The sequence below is a fragment of the Bufo bufo genome, chromosome 10, assembly GCF_905171765.1.
Source record: "Bufo bufo chromosome 10, aBufBuf1.1, whole genome shotgun sequence".
Classification (NCBI taxonomy): domain Eukaryota; kingdom Metazoa; phylum Chordata; class Amphibia; order Anura; family Bufonidae; genus Bufo; species Bufo bufo.
The window spans coordinates 61774777-61790669 of NC_053398.1; the positions used below are offsets into that span (position 1 = coordinate 61774777).

Genomic DNA, 15893 nt, shown 5'->3' on the forward strand with positions numbered 1-15893 from the left:
ATTATTGCCCGCAAATCGCATTCCGTGGCTCCGTGCAAGTCAATAGGTCAGCAAAAAAAAGGAACACAGACGGAAATGCATCCGTATGTCTTCCGCATCCATTCCGTTTTTGCGGAACCATCTATTGAAAATTTTATGCCTAGCCCAATTTTTTCTATGTAATTACTGTATATGCCATACAGAAAAAACAGAACGGAAATGGAAACACAACAGAAACAAAAAATGGAACAACGGATCTGTGAAAAACGGACCGCAAAACACAAAAAAAGCCATACGGTCGTGTGAAAGGGGCCTTTATAGTCCTGGAGATACAGTATCTCATAGATTGTAAGCTCCTGCGAGCAGGGTCCTCATTCCTCTTGTTGTAATACGGTAATCGACTTGTCTGTTACTATGTTATTTGACTGTTTGTACATGAACCCCTCAATTGTAAGGCGCTGCGGAATATGTTGGCGCTATATAAATAAAGATGATTATTATTATTATGTAATGCCTCTCCACCATCTAGAGAGAGCTGGCTATATATTTTTGTGAGTTTAGAGGTAGGAATGAATAGGATGAAGGACAGACAGCAGGGGGCGCTACCGGAGAGAAAAATGTGATGCTCATAAAAAAAAATATATATATATATATATATTTTAATTTCAATTTCATGTACAGGTGAAACTGGAAAAATTTGAATATTGTGCAAAAGTCCATTTATTTCAGTAATGCAAATTAAAAGGAATTGCATTAATTCAGCTTAAAATTAGAATTTTGTGAAAAGGGTCAAGATTCTAGGCTCAAAGTGTCACACTCTAGTCAGCTAGTTAATCCATACCCCCTGAGCAAATTGTGACTTTGGGGTTTCATAAGCTGTAAGCCATAATCATCCAAATTATAACAAATAAAGGCTTGAAATATCTCGCTTTGCATGTAATGAGTTTATCTCATATGTTAGTTTCACCTTTTTAAGTTGCATTACTGAAATAAATGAACTTTGCATGATATTCACATTTTTCCAGTTTCACCTGTATTTTGCAATAATACTTCTCCTAAAATTCTCAGTTCACTGTATACTAATACTTTGTGTGATGACCCCTCTAACAACTTGACAGAAGAGATACTCAATGGACGTAAAGGGAGCACCCCTATTTCACAGGATAGTATGTAAGTCTCTTTTTGGTTGGGGGTGATCGCTGTGCCCCCCACCAGTCAGGAGAAAGGGCTTCCCTGAAGGAATGTAGTAGCACTCGAGCATGCGCCCTGCTTGTTCTCTGTGGGACCCTCGGAAATAGGAGACCCATGTAGTCCCATAGAAAATCACTGGAGCCGCACCCACAACATGAACACCGAGCCGTAATTGTCATCTACTGCCTGGGGCACAAAAGCTTGGTAGCCGATTCTGGGTGTGACGCTGGAGTGAGATTACCAGGAAATCGGCAGCACTGCTAGGGTCGCATGGTGCTTCTTAGTCATCCTTGCAGTAATGGATATTTCCAAACGTGTATAATGAAAGAATAGTTCTACCAGTTCTGCCACCTTTATGGTTGTAATTGCTGTACCTGCCCCTAAAAAAGGGTGCAGTGCTATTCCCGCTCCTGGTAATATCATGTTTCTATGACTTTTGTAAGACATTAATCAGAAACCTGAAACTGACCCATTGTAGTCAGTGGACCAACTATTGTCTCCAAGAATAAAGCCAACAAGAACCAAACCTTTCTAATCTGTGATGTCTCTGGTTCCTCTCCCAGGTTGGAGATCCTCTGCCCGATGTGCAGATCTACGATGGAGGTCCTGGAAGCAAGACCAGCATCAAGGATGTGTTTGGTGACAAGAAGGGCATTCTCTTTGGCGTTCCAGGGGCTTTTACTCCAGGATGCTCTAAGGTTAGTCATACCCTAGTTTTACATTGTGTCACGTGAAGGAGACGTAGTACACAGAACCTGACCGACCAGTAAGCCCCAGGCCATGTCCACACTTCGGTTACAGGTTCCATTAGCATCCTCCAGTGGGATTGTTGTCACAATTCAAATGAACACAGCTAAGCCATTAGGCTCTATTAGGCGCTGCTGATTTCCCTCATAGGACATACTGTGACGGCGCAGAAAAATAAAATTTTAACGGAAATGTGAACAGAGTCATGGATAAAATTGTTGAAGAAAAGTTAATGGGACAGTAGCCATCCTCTTGAGTCCTCTGATAACACACAGAAGTCAAGGGCGTGAGGGCGAGCATTTGTGTCTTTGGAGAGACGGGGGGGAAAAGTGTGACAGACACCCGAGTACAATTAGGGTGGGCAGATAACAAAACAGGACCAGACACCTTTCCTGACGTCTGTTTTAGTAAATTCTGGAGCATCTTATTTGAAGACCCTGTTGTGCCCTTCCTCTGTTATTCCCACTAGACGTTTATGACCTAATGGACCACTGGCTGTTAGCAGTTGGGGGGCTGTCTCTGTGCAGGGGCCGGGAGAATGGAAAGACCCAGTTGTCGGCTAATTCATACATTTAAAGTAGGGATAACAAATGAAGACAACACAGAATTATACGAAAATATGAAACCTAATTGTTATTACACGGGGAATGCAAGTAGTTACTAAAACAGACTTCTCAGGAGAGGAGAGCGGCCTTCTGCTGGTGTGCGCTGCCACGAACGCCTCGGCTACACTGCCACTTTTTGTAGCGCAACTGATTGATTGAATGACCTATTAAATGACAGCTGCAATCCAAGGGATTGCATTCATTTTGACTGCAGCTGTAGCTCAATAGTTAAAGGGTTGTCTCACTTCAGTAAGTGGCATTTCATGTAGAGGAAGGTAAAACAAGGCACTTACTACTGTACTGTGATTGTCCAGATTGCTTACTTTGCTGGCTGGATTCATTTTTCCGTTACATTATAGACTGCTCGTTTCCATGGTTACAGACCACCCTGCAATCCATCAGGGGTGGTCGTGCTTGGACACTATAGGAAAAAGCGTCAGCCTCTCTGGTGGCCGGGACCATGGGAGCCCGCATAGGCTGATACTTTTTGCTATATTCTGCAAGCACGACCACCACTGATGGATTGCAGGGTGGTCTGTAACCATGGAAACGAGCAGTGTATAATGTGATGGAAAAATGAATCCAGCCAGCAAAGGAAGCAATATGGACAATCACAGTACATTAGTAAGTGGCTTGTATTATCTTTCTCTACATGATAAATGCCACTTGCTGAAGTGAGACAACCCCTTTAAAATATATCAGCCCCGCTGCAAAAAGTCACAGTGTAGCCTCACCCCAAGCTGTGGAAATGGCTGTTGACTTCAAGCCTTTATTGCCAAATCTATGATAATCAGTTGAGTAACAGGCAGTGTGTGGGAGATCAGGAAAGCAATTATTTGTCGTAATGCACCCTGTTTCTTGGTCAACACATTTTAAATTGCGCCACTTAAACAGAAGGAACTGTCACACAAGTAATATCTCCTGGATACACATCTCACAATCCAAGGTGTGAAAGAAGTAAAAACCATTGTGAATGGAAAAAAGAAAGAGAAATGTAATACAGTAGCTGATCCTGACTGATCCAACGGCAGTAATTAACACCTTCATGTCTGGTCACTCCCCGTTTAGATGAGTGAGCGCACTCCACATTGATATGTGATGAGTCATATTTGTGACAACACATGAGTTACTGATGTCACCACGTACGGAAATGTGTACAGTAGAGGGGCATCTTCGTATCGCCCCTACCCCTAAACTTCATAACCCGATCCTCCCACTCCTGTCTCCAAGACTTCTCATTCTGCACCACTTCTCTGGACTGTGCTTCCTCTGTCAGAATTAGAAATCTCCACAGCGGTAAATGGCCTATCCTTAGAGGAGCTCACTACTAGAGTGCTGCTGCAGTTGACTTCAGTGGGAGCGGGGTCCGCCACTACAATATTGTCAGCGCCGTGTGGCCCCAGCAGCAGAGCTACACCAAACAGCTGATTGGCAGGGCTGCAGGTGTCAGACCCGAGGATAGACCCCACTTACTAAAGGCTGGACAACCCCTTAAGCGTGTTCTAAAACCCCTCTGTTTAGGGAGGCCTGTCACATTACCTAATCTAACTTTCCATTCTAACCCTTCTTCATTTCCCCCACACTCCATGCACCTCGTCCATCTACATACACCGGTGACTGGATCATGCAGCTTTGTGTTGTGCCCTGTTTTTAAAAGATGGCCGAACCATTGTACAAAACGAGCTGTTTTACCTCTTGTGCCTCCACTGTTTCCTCACAGATTGCGAGCAGGACCTTCGCTCTATTGTTTGAATTGCTAACTAATTATAATAATTGTGGGGGATTCAGTCAGCACAACCCTATATGCAGGTGCACATCGCTATGGCGAAATACATATACAAAGGAAAAGAACACAAATGCAATAGCACTCTGCAACCAGCATTCTGCCCTGCCTCTATGCTGGATGAGACATTGGTGTACATTTTGGCCAAAGCGTAATAAGCCACTCACCACGTCAAGGTCGCCTCTATGAGTGGTCCCTAACACTAGTTCCTACCTGTTTGTGGGCCATGACAGCCACACAAAGTCCAGGGAATGCAGGTGCAGCATGCACGCCAAGCACACTCTGCCTTTAACCCCGTCCGGTGCCGTGACAGCTTTCATCGGATCCAGGGATGTTAGTCTGCCCTGGAGGCTGGTTTTAAAGTCAGTATAAAACTGAGTCTGCTTATATAGCACCTACCAGTAGCCATTTGGCTCCAGGAGAAGTATATAGTGGGCTCAGCATGCATGTTGGTACTTGCATCCCTGGATCCGATGAAAGCTGTAACGGCACCGGACGGGGTTAAAAGCAGAGTGTACCTGGCGTTCATGCTGTACCTGCGCTCCCTGGACTTTGTGTGGCTGTCATGGCCCATAAACAGGTAGGAACTAGTGTTAGGGACCACTCATAGAGGTGACCTTGACGTGGTGAGTGGCTTATTACACTTTGGCCAAAATGAACACCAATGTCTCATCCAGCATAGAGGCAGGGCGGGGTGCTGGTTGCATTTGCTATTGCGTTTGTGTTTTTTCCTAATTATAATAATTAGCTTATAGATTGAGATAGAGGAGCCTTGGCTACAGGTAACTATGGTGGATATTGGTTTAGTTGTTGTCCTCTGTGCTTTTCTCAGACACACTTACCTGGATACGTGTCTCAGGCTGGTGATCTGAAGTCCCGTGGGGTAGAAGTCCTCGCGTGCATCTCAGTCAATGATGCCTTTGTTGTGAGCGAGTGGGGAAAAGTACACGGAGCCGATAAGAAGGTAAAGATGGATCTTTTTGTTTTAACTGAGTTTAATGATAAGAATCGTGTGTAAATGTTGTACCAGATGCTTTGTGCCGTCACACGAGTGATGAAACATTTCCACTTTTCAAGCAGTGGTTTATTATACTGGTGGTACACTCCCGACAACTGCCGTCACTTCAGTACATCAGAGGTCATTTGCGAACATCACTGCGCCAGCTTTTAGTGTAAAAAAAAAAAAAAAAGTCACAAGACTCTGTTATGCAATTTTTTTTATTTAATTTTTATAGGGTTGTTTTTACACCATCCTCATCACTTATGAGTGGTGGAGGCCTGGAAACAAGCGTAAAAGAGGAGTGAAAACGACTCCATTCAGGGGCTGGCGTGGTTTTTATTCCAGGCACAGAGGCTCTCGATCAAAGACTGTCTTTTTCATGCCCATTGTGCACAGAGGGGTCTGTACTGTATGGCTGCATTTCAGAATCGGTGCTGCAGTACATTCGGAAAGTCTCCAGACTCTTTCACTTTTTTCACATTTTGTTATGTTGCAGCCTTGTACTAAAATTTACAAAAGTTCAAATTTTTCCCCAATCATTCTGCACTCAATACCCCATAATGAGAAAAAAGAAGGTTCAAAATCTTTGCTAAGTTATTGAAAATGGAATACCAAAATCTTGCCTTGACATAAGTATTCAGACCCTTTACTCAAGACCTCAGTTGGAGCACCTTTGTCAGTGATTACAGCCCCCAGTCTTCTTGGTCTGATACCACAAGGTTTTCACACCTAGATTTTGTACTATTCTTCTCTGCAGATCCTCTCTAGTTCTGTCAGGTTAGATGAGGACTGTCAGTGTACAGCTATTTCCAGGTCTCTCCAGAAATGTTCAGTTGGGTTTAAGTCAGGGCTGGGCCTCTCAAGGACATTCACAGAGTTGTCCCCAAGTCACTCCTGTGTTGTCATCGCTGTGTGCTTAGGGTTACTGTCTCATTGCAAGGTGAGTCTACGGCCTGGTCTGAGGTCCAGAGCGCTCTAGATCAGGTTTTCAGTATTTCTGTACTTTGCTCTATTCAGCTTTTCCTCAACCCTGACCAGTCTCTCTGTCCCAGCTGCTGGAAGACACCCCACAGCATGATGCCGCCACCACCATGCTTCACTGTAGGGATGGTATTGGGCAGGTGATGAGCTGTGCCTCGTTTCCTCCAGACACGACACTAAGGCCTCTTTCACACAAATGTTACGGATTATGTCGGTAAGCGTTCAGTGAAACTCGCACCATTTCGAAATAAAGTTCAGTGTTTCAGGGTTTTTCTGCGTGGATGCAATCAGTTTGATGCGTTTTTCACACGCGTGAAAAAAAACTGATGATTTACAAACTTCTCCTAGAAACCATCGGTGAAAAACGTATTGCATCTGGATTGCTTCTGTATGCAATGCGTTTCTCACTAAAGCCCCTTTCACTTCTATGGGACCAGGGCTGCGATCCTCACATAAATGATGCTCCGATTGGTTACCATGGCAGCCAGGACGCTACTGAAGCCTTCCATGGTAATCTCCCTGCTGCTGTGTGCATAAAGCGCAGCAGGTACAGTGTAACATCCTTTCTCGCCCATTTCCTTGGGGGACACCTTGGGTATAGCTCAGCTCCCTAGGAGGCGTGACACTAAGTGAAAACTGTTAAGCCCCTCCTCCAGCAGCTATACCCTTAGCCTGGAGAGAGAGACTGCCAGTTTTTGCTTAGTGTCCAAGGAGGCAAGACACGCTAGACATGGTCAAAAAACTAAATGGCATCCAGCTAGGTCCCAATACCCTTTTAGCAAGCCTCGACGTAGAGGCTCTATACACGAGCATTGAACATGAAAAAGGGATTAAAGCAGTGAAGCACTACCTATATACAAAGGGCACACATTTGTATCACCACAATGATTTAATTACACAATTGTTACGTTTTTTACTTACTCACAATTATTTTATTTTTGATGGCACTTATTATTTACAGACGCACGGTACAGCAATGGGGACGGTTTGCGCACCTAGCTTCGCAAACCTGTACCTTGGGTGGTGGGAAGAAAAATTCGTATTCACGGAGGAGAACACAACATTCACAGATTGTATTTTGTTTTGGGGTCGTTTTATAGATGACATTTTGATTTTTTTGGAATGGTACGGTCAATGCGTTTAAAGAATTCATGGAAAGATTAAATAAAAATGATCTAGGTCTTATATTTACTGTAGAAACACAGTCCGAAAGTATTAATTTCCTCGATCTAAAAATTACACTGGACAAGACAGGAGACATCAGAACAGAGGTGTATAGAAAACCCACAGCATCTAATGGTTTTCTTCATTGGCAGAGCTATCATCCACCAAAATTAAAGAGAGGTATCCCCGTAGGCCAGTATTTGAGGGCCAGACGGAACTGTACTGATGAAGAGACCTTTCAAAAGGAAAGCAACATCATAGGCTACTTTCACACCTGCGTTTAGGTCGGATCCGTCTGGTATGTGCCCAGACGGATCCGCACCTATAATGCAAACGCTTAGATCCGTTCAGAACGGATCCGTTTGCATTACCATGAACAAAAAAAAAAAAATGTTTTATTTTTTTTGTTCATGATAATGCAAACGGATCCGTTTTGACTTTACATTGAAAGTCAATGGGGGACGGATCCGTTTGAAAAGTGAGCCATACTGTGTCAACTTCAAACGGATCCATCCCCATTGACTTACATTGTAAGTCTGGACGGATCCGTTTGCCTCCGCACGGCCAGGTGGACACCCGAACGCTGCAAGCAGCGTTCAGGTGTCCGCCTGCTGAGCGGAGCGGAGGACAAACGGAGCCAGACTGATGCATTCTGAGCGGATCCGCATCCATTCAGAATGCATTAGGGCTGGACGGATCCGTTCGGGGCCGCTTGTGAGCCCCTTCAAACGGAACTCACAAGCGGAGCCCCGAACGCTAGTGTGAAAGTAGCCTTATACTCAAGGTTTAGAAAGAGGGGTTATCCCAAAAAGGTCCTACATCAAGCGTATAACAGAGCCGTCAATACAAATCGGGAAGAGCTCCTAAATAACAGGAAAAAGGATGATGAGAAGACCATTAGAATGCATAGGGACCTATGATGTGCAGAATGCTAGGATATACAGGATTCTCCAAAAACACTGGCATATCCCGAAGGCAGACAAGGATCTGAGAGAGATACTACCCAGAAATCCAAGCATTACATACAGACGGGGCAGAAACTTGAAGGAGATGCTAGTCAGAAGCCACTTTCAAAGAACTTCTAAAAGCAAAACTACATGGCTCAAAACCACAGGATCATATCCGTGTGGAGCCTGTAGTTTTTGCAAATTTATGATCCCAAAGAAGGAATTTAAAAATCCCCATGATGACAAAATATATAAAATACGAGAATTCATCAACTGTAAGAGCTCTGGGGTGGTTTATTGTATACAGTATGAATGTGAAAAACTGTATATTGGGAAAACCATTCAGGAACTAAGGAGGAGGATCTCCAAGCATTTTAGTGTATTAAATACCAACGAAGAGACACCCCTCTCTAGGCATTTACTAACATGCCATGATGGCAAAACAAATGGACTAAAAATTTTGGGGATACAGAAGATTGGGGTATCTCCCAGACAGGGCAGTATTGACCGTAAGCTACAACAAGAGGAGACTAAGTGGATCTATCGTCTCCACTCTCTTGCCCCGAATGGGCTGAATGAAGAATTTACCTTTGCTTCATTCTTGTAAGGTCAAATGGATCGTTTAGAGCAGGGGTGGGGAACCTTTTTTCTGCCAAGGGCCATTTGGATTTTTGTAACATCATTCGGGGGCCATACAAAATGATCAACTTAAAAATTAGCCTGTTATTATTTGGTCAAACATTTTTTTTGTATAATCTTTATTTATATACTCAATTTTTACAAATAAAGAACAGCACCCTGCATCACTGGACCCCTTTACATTACACAGCACCCTGCATCACTGGACCCCTTTACATTACACAGCGCCCTGCATCACTGGACCCCTTTACATTACACAGCACCCTGCATCACTGGACCCCTTTACATTACACAGCGCCCTGCATCACTGGACCCTTTACAATAGACAGCACCCTGCATCACTGGACCCCTTTACATTACACAGCACCCTGTACCTCTGGACCCCTTTACATTACACAGCGCCCTGCATCACTGGACCCTTTACAATACACAGCACCCTGCATCACTGGACCCCTTTACATTACACAGCACCCTGTACCTCTGGACCCCTTTACATTACACAGCGCCCTGCATCACTGGACCCTTTACAATACACAGCACCCTGCATCACTGGACCCCTTTACATTACACAGCACCCTGCACTGTGCAGGACATTAATACATGAGTTACCATGACCATTGACCGATGCAGGACATTTACCTAGGGTTGCCACCTGTACGGGATTGACCCGGACTGTACAGGGTTTGAATCATGTGTCCGGGTCTCCTTCCGCCTTCAACCCGGACACATGATTCAAACTGTACTGTGGCTTAGCTGGTGGAGGAACACTAGTAGTTAAAGTTGGTAGGGGAAAGTTCTTATCCTTATACAGCAGTTCGGACAATTTAATCTGAGCCCCAATGTCCTCTTCTATACAAATACACTGAGTAATGTAATTGCCGGGATCAGCAGCACAAGGATTACTCTGCAGGGACTATTTGATGGTTTTCGGGCTCAGGCGGAGTAATCCTTGTGCAGAGGTTCTCAGTAATTACATTACTCAGCCAGGGTATCTGTATAGAAGAGGACGTGGGGAGATTAGATTGTCGGGACTCAGAACTGCTGAATAAAGATAAGAACTTTCCCCTAATGACATTGTGATTTTTTTTTAATATGCAGCATGGGGGGAGGGGGTAAATGTCCTGCACTGGTCATGGTAACTTATGTATTAATGTCCTGTGCACTGTGCAGGACATTTACCCCCCTCCCCCCGCCGCTATGCTGCATATTAAAAAAATTTGCTGTATTTCATGATGCTGTCTGGCTGCCTTACTTGCTGCTGGAAATGGTTCCTCGTCGGTGGCGCTGGCTCGTCCTCTCTATGCTCCTCCCATCAGTGTCATCCCAGCCAGCATGAATGGTGATCCCCGCCCGGCGGCGTGACGTCACTCACGGCGGGCGGGGCTGTAAACCTAGGGAAGCATCTTAGCTGCAGTGCAATAGCTGGAGGCTGGCGCCGGCTAACAGGGGAGTGCCGCAGGAGCAGAGTAAATGCTATTGGCTGGCGCCGGCTAACAGGGGCGGGCCGCAGGAGCAGAGTAAATGTATTGCTAAACACACGGACAATGAGTGAATGATCGCCATGATCATCCATTCATTGTCAGTGTGTTTAGCAATACATTTACTCCGCTCCATAGTGACAATCGGCGGCGGTGTTTTACAATCGCATGGGGGGCCGGATTGAATGACTTCGCGGGCCGCAAGCGGCCCGCGGGCCGCAGGTTCCCCACCCCTGGTTTAGAGTATAATATACAATGAATTTAGTGAGAACTATAATAAAAATATGGAGCATAAAAATAAATAAGTTTTCCCTCCCTATATGAAAATAAACAATAAGAATAAATTTAAAAAATAAATAGATAATATTTATCCCACATAGGGAGAATAGGGAGGAAAGCAAGTGGGGTACGGGTGTTTAGGGAAGGGTAGCAGAAAGTAGAAAATGTAGGAGTTCAGAGACAACTAGGACACATAGGCCGTCATGAGGGATACTTACGTCTGGGGAGGCATCCGATTGGAGGATTTCGAGGCACCTAGGGACAAAATAGATAATAGATATTAATAAGGGAAGAATAATTATAAATATATATGGTCAAAATTAATAATTGGTAGATATATAAAACATCATAATAAAAATGTTCTCATAAAACTGCAATAAAATTATAACCATCATGACCATAAACCTGGGTATCTAAAATCAGAACCAGTGGGTACTATAAAAGTAAAATCTATAATTAGAATCTAGTGGGTAGATGAAAGTAAGAGGATATAAATAGTGGGAACCTCTGACAATGAGAGAGAAGTGGCTATTAAAACAGAGAATACATAACATATACCCACACTAACCATCCCCTTAGCAATTACCCACACAGTCCCAAAAATCCTGTTGTGATCTCGTCGGAGGTAAAGTTCGCACGCATGCGCAAATCCACCTGACAATTGAAATTGAAAAGAAGTTTGTGCGCATAGTATTATCGTGAAGTTGCAGGACGTAGGTGAATGACGCATGAGTACCTATCTGGGAAGGAAGCGCGGCGCACCGGAGATGACATCACTACTATGGCCAGGCAGGCTGACGGGAGATGAAGGTGACGTCAATAGCATGATTATGCAGCGCACACCCATTGTTAGCATGACGCGGCACTGATTAAAATCATTAGGAAAGTCCAAGTATATTGGATACAAGATGTGCACATGAATACTGGCCACTGACCCTGGAATTGTTACTCCTGAAGGTTTTAACATGTTCCCAAGTAATATGTTGGTTTTAAAAGGATTATAATAAAATTTGAGTTTTTATATTACTAGTCGGAGGAGTTGCATAAATACGCTTGGTCCTAGTGACCGTTAAAAAATAAAAAATTTGGTAAATAGTTGCGTAGCAACTCCTTTGAGGGATTTCTTTGTTTGTTATATTTGATTGACAAGGAGGCAAGACACTCCCTGCTCTGCAGGGCTGTTTTCTCCTTGTTTAGTTTTTTCTTTTTAGTTTTTTCTTTTTCTTCCAGACCATCAGGGACAATAGAGACGCAATAGACCTCTGTTTCTCCCGGGGTCGAGCTGTGCCAGTGCCGGTCACTCGCACTGCTGCCTCCCCCACAGAAGGCAAGGTGGACCAGGGCAGCTTAGCTCCTCTGCATCCCGCCAGCGCAAGGGTCGCCCGCAAGCCAAGTCCCTCTTCCAGCGTCCTGCCACTACGGTGCCAGTAGCTGAAGGGGCGACCCTGCTGGAACGGACCGAGGGTGAAGACGGCTGATGGTGAGAGAGTCGCTTCTCCAGCCCTACGTCGTCGCCCCAACCCCCACCCCCCTCCCCGGTCTCCTGTGTGCTGGACCCTTCTGTGCTGGACCTAGGCTGGCCCCTGGGGTGCCGCAACGCGGCAATCTGCTCCCTCTCCTCCCCTCCATAGGACATTGCAGACTACTGAAGGTAGCTGCCGATTGCTGCGCGAGGAATGCTGCAACAGGGCCCGGAGGCCCGCACCTAGCTGCCCCTGACACAGGGGTTATGCCGGCGTCCCTCCTTTACACTCATGGGCACCCGGTCTCGGGGTCCCCCTTACTCTTACCGGTCGCTGCTTCAGGGCCAGGGGGCCCGCGCCTAGCTGCCCCTGACCCTCCTCTACGGGCACCCGGTCCACCAAGGGAAGGGTTTTCTGTGCTGGACTTCAGGGTCCCCCCAGGGCTAGGGGCCCGCTCCTGACACTGCCGAGGCGCAGGGCCCTTGCTTCCGGCCCGCGGGCTGGGCACCCGCGGCCTGCATGTACTGAGCGCGATGCTCCAACAGGCCCCGGCCGACCGTCGGTGCATTCCGGTCGGCCGGGCGCCGAAAATTTTGGCCCAGGCTTCGCGGCCGCGATTCCGGCCTTCCTTCCCCGGGCCCCTGACTCTGCCGGCCCCCTGGGGTGGGTACCCACAGCCGGTATGTACATGCGCCACTCCCGCTCCCTCCAGGTCCCGGCCGACCGTCGGTACCTCCCGGTTGGCCGGGCGCCGCAAAAATTTAGGCCCCGGCTTCGTGGCTTACTAGGCCGCAAAATTCCGGCCTCGGTTGGAGGGTGTGGGAACTTCTCCAGGCGCGAATTCTTCCCACCTGGAGGTCCCCCCGCCCCCAGGGGATCGCTGCGCCGCCCCCCCAGGGGATCGCTGCGCCGCCCCCCAGGCCGGATCCTTGTTAACCTTTTGGATACCGGCCATCTCCAGGGGCCGGCTCCCATCTAGAGGAGACGGACCCTCTATGATCTGGGCTTCCTCATGAGCCTGTATGGCTGGCCCCTTTACTGCCTCTCAGAGAGGCTGTGCCACTGTATGGTGGCCCCCTTCTTGCCTCAGAGAGGCTGTGTTTTTAAATAAAAAAATAAATAAAAAAGACTGGGTAAATAAATAACGGAATTCTTGTTGGCTGCGCAGGACGCTGCAGCCTGAGTTCAGTAGTGCTGGCCGTATGCATGCCCACCTTCCATAGGCGGCATGTCGCGCTCCCCGGCTGCGGTGCTGGCCAGGTGCATGTTCCCCTTCTAGGCGGACCTTTGTCCTCTCCCGGGATACGGCGCTGGCCAAGTGCATGCGCCCCCTTCCGCCCTTTCTATAGGCAGAATTTGTCACCCTCTCCAGTTATGGTGCTGGCCATGTGCATGACCCCCTTCCTAAGTGGAATACTGCACTCTCCCTGGCTGCGGGCTGGCCATGTGCATGACCCCCTTTAGGCGGAATACTGCACTCTCACCGGATACGGTGCTGGCCATGTGCACGACCCCCTTCCATAGGCGGTATGCTGCACTCTCACTGGATTCGCTGCCGGCCATGGGCATGCCTCCTTCTCTCAGGCGGCATACATAAACTCTAACTGACTGAGGTTGTTCTCTCGCCGGTAAGTTGCTGGCCATGTGCATGACCCCCTTCCATGGTGGGGTGCTTGCACTCTCACTGGATCCGTTGCCGGCCATGTGCATGACCCCCCCCTTCCATGGGCGGTGTGCTGCACACTCACTGGATTCGCTGCCGGCCATGGGCATGCCTCCTTTCCTCGGGCGGCATACGTACACTCTCACTGACTGTGGTTGTTTTCTCGCCGGTACATTGCTGGCCATGTGCATGACCCCCCTTCCATGGCGGGGTGCTTGCACTCTCACTGGATGCGATGCTGGCCATGTGCATGACCCCCCTTCTCTGGGTGGAATACTGCACTCTCTCCGGATACGTTGCTGGCCATGAGCATGGCCCTATTCCATGGGTGGAATGCTTGCACTCCCATTGGATACGGTGCTGGCCTCGTGCATGACCACCTCTCATTCCATGGGCAGAACTTTGCACGCTCATGGGACTCACGGCTGTCCTTGTACATGCTGTGCTGGACTCGTACATGTCCCCCTTCATTGGCGGAGTAGTTGCACTCTCACGAAATTCGGTGTTGGGTGGATTATTGCACCATCACTTAATGCTAGGATAACCCTGTGCATGTTCCCCTTTCTCTAGGCGGACCTCCTGCGTTCCTACTAGATACTGTACGGCCATGTGCATGGCCCCCTTCTGTGTGGAATATGGTATGTCCGACTTCTCTGAAGTCGGTACTGGCATTGGGCATCACCCCCTTTTGGGGCGGGCCTTTGCACTCTTACCGACTGCAGTGTTTGCCAGGTACATTTTCCCCCTTTCTGGGCGGACTGCTTGCGTTCCATCGCATGCCATACTAGTCTTGTGCATAACTCCCTTCCGGGCGGCACTTTGCACTTCCGTAGATACTGTGGGACTCTGTGGCTAGCCCCCTTCGCTGAGTGACTATTTTGCAGTGAGCGGACGTTCTTGTGCGCTCTGCGTTGTTTGGGCCGTGTATGCCTTCTCCTCCCGTAGGTGGGTTGGCCTTCTCACTGCTTACGGGGCTGCTCGTACGTATGCATGCCTCCCTTCCTCCTGCGACATACTTGTTTCTCTTGGGATACGATGCTTGCCGCAAGCCTTGCACTCTTCTCTGAAGAGATAATTCTGCTTCCACCTGACCCGGACAGGGTTCTGCTTGCTCTCTACTGCACCGAGCTAGGCGGTACTCATTCTCGGTTTTGGATTGTATATTGCGGTTCCGTTGTGACGGTATCCGCCATGTTCGTTGGCCCTTCCACCTGGGGAGTGTTTGTGGTTCCTAGATGCGTACCCATTCGTCCTCCCGCTGCATTGCTTCCCTGCGCAAGCGGTCACATGCACGAGAGTGCTGTCTGCAGCGCCCCTCGATTTCTACGTTGGCTCTGGTGGGACTACATCTACTACCAATTCCTCCTCTTCGGATGCAGTGTGGTATGAGTCCTTCCTATGGGCGCCCTCTGCGCTTCAGTTCTGCTCTGCTACCAGGTTCGGGTCGCTCCCCTCGGGAAGGTCACCCAACTTCTCTTGGGTGCTCGATTATCCAGGTCCGGGGGACCTCCAGTTTGGGTTCTTCAGGGTATTTGCCTTCTGCGAGGCGGTGAGCCGGGCGTCTCGGAGTAGCTTTTTTTTCTTGCCGGCTCTGTTTTGGCTCTCGCTCGGGGCATATTACTCCATGTGGCTTCTGCCTCGGCCAGGCTTCAGAGGCTGTTCCTTCACTGCCCTCCCCTCTGGGGAGGGCATAATTGTTCACTTGGATGGATCCGGTGTTCCTTGTGGCCTCGTACCGTCTCACTCGTTCACACTGGCTGTACTTGCTGTGCTCCCATTTACCGGGTCTACCGCATTCTGTCCTCCTGCTTGGGTGCAGATTGCGTTTTCCATTCTAGGCGATTGTCCTGCTGTAGACTTACCTTCTCGGTAACTTGGGAGGATTACCCTTCGGTCAAGATTGTCCTTAGATCTCCCACTCCGGGACGGTAGATCCCCTTCCTCTGGTGGTAACATCGACATGGACTTTAGCCT

General features: G+C 47.8%; 1 protein-coding gene across 1 annotated transcript in view; it reads left to right on the top strand.

Annotated features, from left to right (window-relative positions):
- PRDX5 (peroxiredoxin 5) overlaps positions 1 to 15893 on the top strand; it is a 34903-nt gene that overhangs the window by 1524 nt on the left and 17486 nt on the right. Inside the window, exons 2-3 of the mRNA XM_040410482.1 lie at positions 1734 to 1868; positions 5138 to 5269. Coding sequence (XP_040266416.1) covers positions 1734 to 1868; positions 5138 to 5269 — 267 coding nt within the window. The remainder of the gene's footprint in view (positions 1 to 1733; positions 1869 to 5137; positions 5270 to 15893) is intronic.